Genomic DNA, 11,439 nt, shown 5'->3' on the forward strand with positions numbered 1-11,439 from the left:
ACATCTGTGCAATATTCATGCTGTCTAATCAGCACCTTGATATGCCACACCTGTGAGGTGGGATGGATTATCTCGGCAAAGGAGAAGTGCTCACTAACACAGATTTAGACAGATTTGTGAACAATATTTGAGAGAAATGGGTCTTTTGTGTATGTAGAAAATGTTTCAGATCTTTGAGTTCAGCTCATGCAAAATGGGAGCAAAACCGAAAGTGTTGCGTTTATATTTTTGTTCAGTGTAGATTCAAATCCCAAGTCAGAAACGAAAATGAATGGGGTTGTTCCACCACTCGCTTCTTAATCACTGGCCGCAGCGGTCACATGTCTGAGACAAGAGGAACTTGCATGTACAGAGACCAGAGGGGACATGTGAAGCAGTGGAAGGAGAGCAGCAGGGGAACAGAAAGTCATCACTACTTTTTATTATTTTATGATCAACTCTCAAAAATAAATTTTACATGTCTGGACAACCCTTGCTTAATACAGACCCCAGATGAGACCCCAAATTCACTCAGACTCCAGATCCAACCTTAAATTAATTCAGACCCATGTGCCCACTATAAATCCCACCTTCCCCTAAATGCAGACCTCAGACCAGATAAAAATAAAAAATATTTATCTCTCCTCCTAATTTCTGGGCTCTGCCAGTACTTTGCTCCTGCTTCAGCGCTGTCCAGGCGCCAGTGCTGCACTGTGCCCTCGCCACACAGCGCCAGGACATACTAAATGCCTATGCACACTACATCCTAAATCTGTATGCACGCTATACCCACTGCTCCATGGACCCTTTGTGCTAATGGAATGGAAGCGCTCAGTAGTTAGATTAAGAAAGTTATTATATATATATTTTTTTTTTTACTAAAATAAATTTTTGATAAATGTTGCCCCATTAACCCCTTCACAACATTCGCCATACATATACGACAAATGTCAGGTGTTTAAAGATGGCACCATAGCTAGCGGGTGATGTAACTCCTCAGATTCGTCCAACCCCAGAGATAGGCGGGTGATTTAAAGGGCTATTCCAGTTATGAGGGGGATTTAAAGGGCTATTCCAGGTACAGCTTATGTATCAGTCCTGTGTAATGTATCCATGGCCTCACTGAAACATGGCATCAGTTGGATGATAAATGTGGAGCAGGGATAGAAACTTTTCTCTAACTGTATATTGGCTGGCTTACATTGAGACAGATTCTTATGCCAGAATTGTGGTGCAACTTCGGTGAAAAATGGCGCATGCTAGGCGCCTCCACTTCCCTGCAAAGCCCTCCCCATTTTCACTAAGCCACACTCCTGATGTATAAGTGTAGAAGCCAAAATTGTGCCACTTTTTAGGCAGATGTTTGCCACAGATACAATAGTAATCCGAGGCCCCTATCTAAATTTACACAATCTTTAGGATTAGTAAATCTGGGATGTAGTAGGTTTAGAAAAAAAATTATTTAAAATTCCTTATTAGAAAACTCTGATTCAAGGAGTAGGGTTCCACGCTTTGGAGTCTGGACCCACATGTGGGAGAGTGGCTACAAAGAGTCATCAGGGTCCATTCAGATGGCCGTAGGTGTTTTGCTGTCTGCAAATTGCGGATCCGCTAAACACGCACACCGGCAATGTGCGTTCCGCATTTCGCAGACTGCTCATCACCAGCACTATAATAGAAAATGCCTTTTCTTGTCCGCAGTAGGACATGTTCTACTTTTTTCGGGAACGGAATTGCGTATCCAGAAGTGCGTATCCGGAAATGCGGATGCGGACAGGAGATAGTGTGCTGTCCGCATCCGTTCCGGCCCTATTGAAAATGAATGGGTCCGCACCCATTCCGCAATTGCGGAACGGATCTGGACCCAAGTTGTGGACGTGTGAATGGACCCGAACTTTCACTTTGAAGAACCTGGTACAGTATGTCCATGCATAACACGGACAGGCCATTCATTTTAATGGAAACTGTGTAATGTTTCCTACCCCCTGTGGTGGCGCTGTAGAAAAATTGAACACTTGATGCCAAGTTCTCCCACAGATTGATACAAACTAGGTGAGATCAAAGCTGTGGGACATCCTGTAATTAGCTACGTATTTAATATCAGATCAAAAGCTCTGTTCTGTGAACAGTATGATTACTATTATTACCGTACTTGTAGCAATAAGGTAATTACACAACTGTAATTAAACCAAAAAGCTTGACATAATAGAATAATAGGAAAGGCTATGCATATTTCCTTTAAAAAGGGTCTCTCCAGCATAATCATATTAATGACTTAGGCTACTGTCATATCTGCGTTTTTGCTCGATCCGTCATAGGTTCAGTAAAAACGCATCCGGCATATAATGCAACCATCTGCATCTGTTCAGAACGAATCCGGTTGTATTATATCCCAAATGAACAAGACGGTCCGAAAAAACAGATCGTCACCATTGACTTAGGCCTCATGCACACGGCCATTGCCCGGCTGTGGCTTGAATGGGTCTGCAATCCGGACCTGCGGTGCGGAATGGAGGCATGGAAGGAGGTGCGCAATGGAGGTGGTGTTTCTGTCCGTGCCTCCGCACCGCAAAAAAGTAGAACATGTTAGGACGAATCACGGACCTATTCAAGTTGAATGTGTCTCTATTCGTCCTGGCCGCCGCACAGACGTTGCCCGTGCATTGGGGACTACAAATTGGGGACCGCAAATTACGGCCGTGTGCATGAGGCCTTACATTGTGTTTTGTGATGGATCCGTCTTGGTCAGTATCCCTTGACTAACCCAAAAATGCTGCTTGCAGCGCTTTTGTGTGCATCATGGGAACGCAACGAAAGGTAATGAAATGCATTCTGGTGCACTCTGTTCCCTTCAGTTCGGTTTTGTCCCCATTGACAATGAACTATCAAATGGGCTGTGCTTGATAAGCAGTGAGGAGGCCGGTGAGTGGCGCGGTTCCTCAAACAGCTGATTGTTGGGGGTACCAGGAATCGGACCTCTGCCAATCTCATATTGATGATCTATCCAAGGATAGGTCATTAATATGATAATCCCAGAAGACTTCTTTAAAGGGGTTTTCTGGGACTCCTTTATTGATGATCTATCCTCAGGATAGTTTATGAATATCGGATCGAAGGGGTTTTAAGAGCTTCCTTACAACATACAAAGCATAGTGATGTAGATTGTAAATCATCTGCACTTGGTATTGCACCTCAGGCTCATTCACTTGAGTGGATCTGAGCTGCACACAGGCTATGTGACCAATAAACGTGCCATCATTAGCCTAGGAAGAGGCCGCAGTGCTCAACGGAGCACTGCCACCTCTTCAAACAATTTACCAATAGGGGTGCCAGGAGTCAGACCCCACCGATCAGATATTGATGACCAAAGATCATGTCAATATAGGAGTCTCAGAAAGCCCCTTTAAAATTTGACCTTTCTTAGCCAACTACCTACAGTATGTATAAAATTGACCACCTCAGCTCGTCACACTTATAATGAAATATCATGATGTCCAGCTCATTAGGGTCAAAATCTTAGGCCAGTTTCACATTTGAAGGAAACAGATCCGTGAATAATGAGCGCAACCGTGCGCTGCTAAGATACCGTCCGGACCTATTCACCATAATGGGGACCGGTGAAGATCCGGCCGCTACCTGGCAAGTAGGTCGAGGACGGCCAGACAAATACCGCTGCACATAGCAGTTTTCGTCTGACCACTTCTCGACATATTTGCCCTGAATCTCCGATGGTCCCCATTACAGGGAATGAAGCCGGACGGTATCGTGGTAGCGCATGGTTGCGCCTGGTATTCACGCCTGGTATTCACGGATCCGGCAGGCTGTTTCTGGCCGGAGCAGCCTGCTGGATCTGTTTGCCACAAATGTGAAACAGGCCTTAGACCAAGCCCTTGCAACAATTTTTATCTAGCAAACACAGTATTTGCAATTTAGCAAAGTTCCAGAGGTTGCTGATTAACCTCACATTCTGCGCAGACCATAGTTTGCTTCCATGTATTTGGTCAGAACAAAATGAACACTTGAAAGAGTTTTTTGACCCATTCCTTCTGCAAACAGATTTTTCGGACTGACTGTGCCCATTAACAGACATTGCAGAGAATCTTGGCCTGCCCTGTTATTGTGCATGTTCCCAGATGTGAACTGAAGTTACCTCTAGCTCGTAGACAGGGAGCTTTTGTAATGATGGTCGCTTGGTATTTTTCAGTCCACCATTGAGCGGTTTTTGAACAAAAACAAATATTCACCCCCCCCCCCCCCCTTCATTCCCCATCCATCTTCATGACTGTGACTCAGTGTCCAGGGTTTACTGAGCTAATCAAACTTCCAGCATCACAAGGAAAACAGGGACACGTCAGGAATTCCACGTTGTAAAAACAATCTAAAGTCCAGAACACTGCGTTGAGGCACCGCCGATACAAGGAGAGACTAATATAAAGGGCTTGTGGTTTCAGCTCATCATCATCTAACGTAAAGAGATCAGGTAGGAGACAGGTGGCAGTGGATGGGAACATAGACAATATATGGAAGAAGATCTGGGGGAATTAATGGTAGATCTTAACCAGACTTGCTCAGGATTCCTCACGATAACTCTCTCTTTTTTACAGATTTACAGCACTAAGGGTCTGAAAACTAGGTTTCGAGTCAATATGCTGGTGAGAATAGCAGTGCTTGCACTGGTACTGTGCACAATCACAGGTCAGTATGGGTTTATGGGGTCTAGATGATCTGTAGTTGTTTCTTGACAAAGTACATATTATAAAGGGCAATGAGTTGGCACTGTGCCAACTAACCGATTTGGCTTTGGGCTATCTCTAAGGGTGTTATCACCCCTGGTTTTCACCCTTTAACCCCTATACAGCGATCTGGTCTTCGCTGCAGGGGAGCCACCAGGCCGCTACCTCTTGAGATAGTCCTGGTGTAGTTAATGACTAACCTATGGGGGTCAGACACATCGAGGAGTAAGGCAATAGTCAGAAGACAGGCTGAGGTCAGGTCTGGAAGAACATATCCGAGAAACAGGGGTTAGGTCAGCAGGCAATGGATTAATACAGGAAACAGGCTAAGGTCAGGGCATGTAGCGGAGGATTATAGATGCTTACCAGGCAGAAATCTGTATAAAATAATAACTTTTAGTCACCATCAGAATCTTCTGATCACATCTACTATACATTATTTGTATTTATATGCTGTATATACAAATTTAGTGAATAATCCTCCGGTCATTTCCTATATCACATCCACCAGAAGTGGCATGGAGCAGAAAAAGGAAGAATAGGAACATGTGATACTTTCATTATAGGATCTTGTTTTGTAGTTTTTTTCATGATAGGGTTTGATGAAGAACTGCATTATACTATACTAGCAGTACAGCCTATGACCTATAGCATCCTGCAGCTTCCCAATGCTGACACAAGTTGTCACTACTGACAAGGTTGAGGTCAGGGGAGCCACAGTCTGTCCCGGAGATGCAGCCGACACATGAGCCATGTTTCCCGGACTGAGCACGGTTGGGTGAATCAGGCCTTTTATCTTTCACTGGCAGTTGTCAATCATTGTGTGACTCCACCCACTGGACTCCTAAGCAAAGAAAGGCAGGGATTTCAATAAATAAGATGCAAGTTATACTGAATCCTGAAATTTAGGCAAATTTATTGAGTCGATATGACCCACCATAGAATGCGCCCGCCTTGAAATGAAGGCCCTGAAGGTTATTTTTGGAATAGACCTTTCTGTAAAGAAAGTGACTCCATTAATACCATTATTATATACAATTAGTTTCTGTAACATTGTTCATTGCTTTAAAGAGAACCAGTCCCCTCGCCTGACATGTCTGTTTTAGTAATTACCTGTGTTCACCAATTTTGGAGCATCATTTTTTAGAACTGTGTTAGAACTCTAGTGCCACCCCTCTGTTATTCCAACTCGAAATTTGTGAATAAAATGACAACTGGGTTTGACCATTTAGGGGCATGTACCTACATGTTCAGGCACTGTCTTAAGAAAGCTGACCGCTTTGGCAAAAGAAAATGATAATACCCTGTTGCTAATTTATTGCAAAATTTCTAGTAAGTGTAAAGGCATGACACATAGTTTATATTTCATGGTGAACAAAAGTATTTATTAAAACATTAAAGGGGTTTTCTGGGGTTAATAGTTTTTTACTATCAGATTGGTATGGGTCTGACACTTGACACCCCAAAGATTAGCAGTTAGTAGCAGCTGCAGCTCCAGATTAAACAGTGTATGGAGCCGAAACACCACAGCTCCATACACCATGTAGTGGCGTTCTTGGGTACTGCAACTGATTCTCCATTCAAGTGAATAGGAGCTGTGTACCACTACACAGTGTATGGAGCTGTGATGTTCCGGCTGCATACACTGTTTAATGCCAAGAACCAAAGCTACAAGTGATGGCTGATCGGGGTCGGACTTCTACCGATCTCATAATAATGACCTGTCCTCTGGACTTGTCATCAATATCTTAGTTCCATAAAACCCCTTTTCTATCAGGATAGTTATCAGGTCCCCTTTAAGAAAACCCATATGTATAACTGAATATCCTGACAATGTACTTAAAGGGAACCTGTTGTATTTGTCTAGTTAGGTTCCCTCAGAAACTGATCGAGTATATTCATTTTTAGGATCCCAGGCTGACATCAGCTCTGAGCAAATATCTGATTCTTTCTGGAAGTACTACTCCCAGCTGAGCAGTGGTACGAAGGATAGAGTGGAGCAGATACAGCAGTCTGACGTCAGGAAACAGCTAAAGTAAGTTGGCGGGATGGGAGCGTATCTAATGGGGGCAAATTAAAATTACTAGAGTATTATGAAGCGATATTAAATGGATTCTCCAGGAATAAAGAAAATGAAAATACTTAAATATTACTTTATTATAAATATGTTACCTGTAATGGCTTGTTTTGTATAGGGAGCAATCATTAGGAGAAATAAAATGGCCACCTTCCTATTAGTCCACACGAAACCTGTCCTAATCACACAGCAGGACAAGTTACTTCACAACACTGAGGTAAAGAGCTGCCTCTTTCTCCTCTCTACTTGTCAGGGATTATGATCCTGCAGGGGCGTTGCTAGAGTGTGAAGAGATCCGGGGCATGAGCCAACGTGAAGCCACGCCCTCAGCCCATGAAGCCACGCCCTCATCACCACTGAGGGGGGCCTTCACAGTAGTTATTAACCCCTTTCAGCAGTCCCCCCAGTGAAAGGGGGACTGCTGAATGTGGTTAATAACTACAGTGATGGGCCTAGCCGTCTGGGCAACCCCACAGATCATCCATAACAGTGTCATCCACAGATCCCCATTAGTGTCATCCACAGATCCCCATTTGTGTCATCCACAGATCCCCATTTGTGTCATCCACAGATCCCCCATTAGTGTCATCCAGAGATCCCCATTAGTGTCATCCACAGATCCCCATTAGTGTCATCCACAGATCCCCCATTAGTGTCATCCACAGATCCCCATTAGTGTCATCCACAGATCCCCATTAGTGTCATCCACAGATCCCCATTAGTGTCATCCACAGATCCCCATTAGTGTCATCCACAGATCCCCATTAGTGTCATCCACAGATCCCCATTAGTGTCATCCACAGATCCCCATTAGTGTCATCCACAGATCCCCATTAGTGTCATCCACAGATCCCCATTAGTGTCATCCACAGATCCCCATTAGTGTCATCCACAGTTCCCCATTAGTGTCATCCACAGATCCCCCATTAGTGTCATCCACAGATCCCCCATTAGTGTCATCCACAGATCCCCCATTAGTGTCATCCACAGATCCCCCATTAGTGTCATCCACAGATCCCCCATTAGTGTCATCCACAGATCCCCCATTAGTGTCATCCACAGATCCCCATTAGTGTCATCCACAGATCTCCATTAGTGTCATCCACAGATCCCCATTAGTGTCATCCACAGATCCCCATTAGTGTCATCCACAGATCCCCATTAGTGTCATCCACAGATCCCCCATCAGTGTCATTCACAGATCCCCCATAAATGTCATCCACAGATCCCCCTAAGTGTCATCCACAGATCCCCTCTCCGCCCAGCGCCGCCTCCTAGCTAATTTATTCAGTTCACTTGCCTCTCTGCAATCTCGCACAGGCGCACTGGCAGAGGCATCGTCGAACGAGATGACCTGGAAGACGGTGCATGCACACTTTGCTCGATGATGCCTCTGCCAGTGCGAGATTACACAGAGGCAAGTGAAGTGAATAAATTAGCTAGGGACCCCCGCCGGCTCTGTGATCCTGAATATAACTGATATGATCTTCAGCTGAATCTCTGTAGGAATGGAGTTCATGAGGAGACATGAAGTACAGAGAGGATGGACAGGACAGACTGTGGTGATGTGGGGCTGTGGTAATAGAGACTGCATACATGTGTTGCTGCTCATTATCCACACCCCACCTCCTCTTCTCATGAACTCCATTCCCACAGAGATTCAGCTGAAGATCTTAATAGCTGTATTTAGGATCATAATTCCTGACAAGTAGAGCAGAGAAAAGGATGAGGCAGCTCTTAAGCTCAGTGTTGTGAAGTAACTTGTCCTGCTGTGTGATTAGGACAGGTTTTGTGTGTGCTAATAGGACAGCAGCCATTTTGTTTCTCCTAATGATTGCTCCCTAGAGAAAACAAGCCATTATAAGTAATGAAAGGTATTTGGGAATATATTTATAATAGTAATAAAGTATTTTCATTTTCTTAATTCCTGGAGAACCCCTTTAAATGGGATGTCAGCACAGAGGAGAGGGAATAAATCAGCAATAGCATGTACTGAGATCCAACAATGTGCTTGGAATCTCCTAAATGTAACATGCAAGCCGCTGAATATCTATCTATTATATATCTATCTATCTATCTATCATCCATTTATCATCTATCTTTCTATCTATTCGTCTGTCTATCCGTCTTTCTTTCTTTCTTTTTCTTTCTTTCTTCATTTATTTCCTTCCTATCTAACAAATATCTATCTATCTATTTATTATCCATTTCTCATCTGTCTATTTATTGATCCTTCTATCCGTCTTTCTTTCTTTCTCTCTTTCTATTTTTCTTCATTTATTTCCTTCCTTCCTATCTAAGAAATATCTATCTATCTATCATCTTCTTAGCAAGGCACATAATCTAAATTTTCATTGGGTACTGAAAGAGGTTTTTACATATCCATGTACTGGAGTTTAGTTTTTTTTTCCTTGTCGATTTTAAAATTTCAATGAGGGGAACCATTCTGGCAAACTCTATAAGAATGATATATGATCTTATGATGCTATAGAAGCCCCACCACTGTGCACATCACTACTGTTGATGATGATGATTGTTTTTGTAGTAGCTAAATCCTTTCCTTTCTTCGCAGTATTCTGATAGAAGAAAACCTGAAGAGTGTTAATCTATACGCAGGAGATTTACAGCAACAGCTCATTCCCTTTGCAAAACAGATACACGAGCAGCTAACCAAGGATTCAGAAAAGTTGCGGGAGCAAATAAGACAGGAGCTGGAAACGCTGAAGGTCAAGTTGTCACCATATGCGTATGAGGTGCACAAGCAACTGAACAGGAACGCAGAGGAACTCCAGATAAAACTGGCTCCATATGCAGAGCAGTTACGGAGCGAGCTAGATAAGAACTCCCAGATAGTAAGCAAGCAGCTAAAATCTGTAACCAAGGAGTTGGAAGCCAAGATCAGAGAAAATGTTGACCGTGTTCAGGAATCACTGACCCCATATTCCCAAGAACTAAGGGCTACAATAGATGACAACGTGGAACAACTGAGAAAGCAAATTAAGCCGGTCACTGAAAAAATTAAAGATAACATCGATCAACAACTCCAAGAGCTGTATAAAAACCTTACACCCTATGCAGAAGATGTCCAAGATGAGCTGCGCAAGCAGATTGAGGCCATGGACTTTCAGATGAAGAAGAATGTTGAGCAGATGGAGGGCAAAATCTTGGAGTTCACTGTGCAGCTGAAAGAACAACTTTACCCCTATGCCAATGAGCTAAGAAGCACGCTGAACGGTGATTTGACAAACGTCAAGCAGAAATTGGAGCCATACTTTTCTGAGATGAACCAGAAGATGGACAAGAAGATTGTTGAGTTCAAAGAAACAATGAGCCCCTATGCAGATGCCCTCAACAAGGCTCTTGTACAGAGAGTGGAAGACATGAAGCAGAAGCTGGGCGAATACACGGTCACCATACAGGATCAAGTGGAGTTCTTAGAGAAAGATGTCCGAGACAAGATCCAATATTTCATCAGCAAGGGCGTCTCCACCGAAAACTAAATTTTATTCTATTGACTTTATGCCAGCTGACGGACGTCACTCAAACTGACACCATCAATTGAGAAAGAGGCTTTCAAACTGAACTCATAAAACTGCTTACATCTATTATATTGTACTTTTACTATGCTTCTGTAACGCCCCAGAGTGCCGTTACCACCTTTGTGCCTTGCTACTGTCTCCTATGGTTAACCTCATGTCATCATATGTATTTATTGCAGGACCATCACACTGTGCATATCTATTTTAGTGCAACTGTTTATGTTTTCATGTAATGTGCCTGAATAACCAACAGATGGCGGCAAACATGGCAAAGCTACAGGTACCTAGAATAGGACCTTTCCTTCCATTCTAACCCTCTGCTGTGGTGTGGTGGGTATTTTTCCCACTTGCTGCAGGAAGGAAGCAGGAGCCGTCCGTGCTGGACGATCCCTGTCTGGGCCAGCTTGAGCACCTTCAGCTCAGCTGGATTAGGAGGTCAAAGCTCAAAGCCAGGAGACCAGGAGGACAGTTTTCCCTGGATAAAGTTAGAGACAGACCAGAACACAGACAATTATGTACAGCATAAAGAAGAAGCTGAGTCCCATAGCCAGCCTGTTAGCACAGCAGAGCCAGATAGCAACAGAAGTAGTAGAGAGGAGTTTGTCTGCCACAGTTAATGCCAACGCCAGCTGGAAGCTAAGATAAATCCTGTAAACTGTTTGGAGAAATGTTCAGTGAAAGTAAAGCTGCTGTTCTACTATATACAAGGTCTGGACTCAATTTATTTCTTCATCCCCTTTACCAACTACCCCTTTGCTCTGCTGCGGACGACACCGCCTGAGGTCCAGCGTATCCAGGTAGGAGCACTGTGACAAGTGCAACACCATTAAGGGACAGTTAGGCCACCCTACACCACTTTGGCATTCCTACACCTGGGTACCACCACATCACTAAAAGGGTCCCTGTTCCCGTTGTTGCTTCACTGCAACTGGCATCACGACAAAATATTTATCCCATTACTAAAAGGGGACCCCTAGCCGCGGTCCGGTCGAGACAAACGCACTTCTGTTGTTCAGCAAGCCTTTTACGGGGTTGTCTCACTTCAGCAAATGGCATTTAACATGTAGACAAAGTTAATAGTTGGCATCTTCTCTTTCAACGTGAATGCACA

At 43.8% G+C, this 11,439-nt stretch overlaps 1 protein-coding gene across 1 annotated transcript; it reads left to right on the top strand.

Annotated features, from left to right (window-relative positions):
• The first annotated feature begins 4,392 nt into the window (after window positions 1–4,392).
• LOC122926916 (apolipoprotein A-IV-like) lies at window positions 4,393–11,030 on the top strand. The gene is made up of 4 exons (XM_044278437.1): window positions 4,393–4,459; window positions 4,584–4,674; window positions 6,621–6,747; window positions 9,362–11,030. Exons 2-4 carry the CDS (start codon window positions 4,626–4,628, stop codon window positions 10,287–10,289), a joined length of 1,104 nt encoding a protein of 367 aa, XP_044134372.1. The 5' UTR covers window positions 4,393–4,459; window positions 4,584–4,625; the 3' UTR covers window positions 10,290–11,030.
• The last annotated feature ends 409 nt before the right edge of the window (window positions 11,031–11,439 follow it).

Source organism: Bufo gargarizans, chromosome 2 (assembly GCF_014858855.1).
Source record: "Bufo gargarizans isolate SCDJY-AF-19 chromosome 2, ASM1485885v1, whole genome shotgun sequence".
NCBI lineage: Eukaryota > Metazoa > Chordata > Amphibia > Anura > Bufonidae > Bufo > Bufo gargarizans.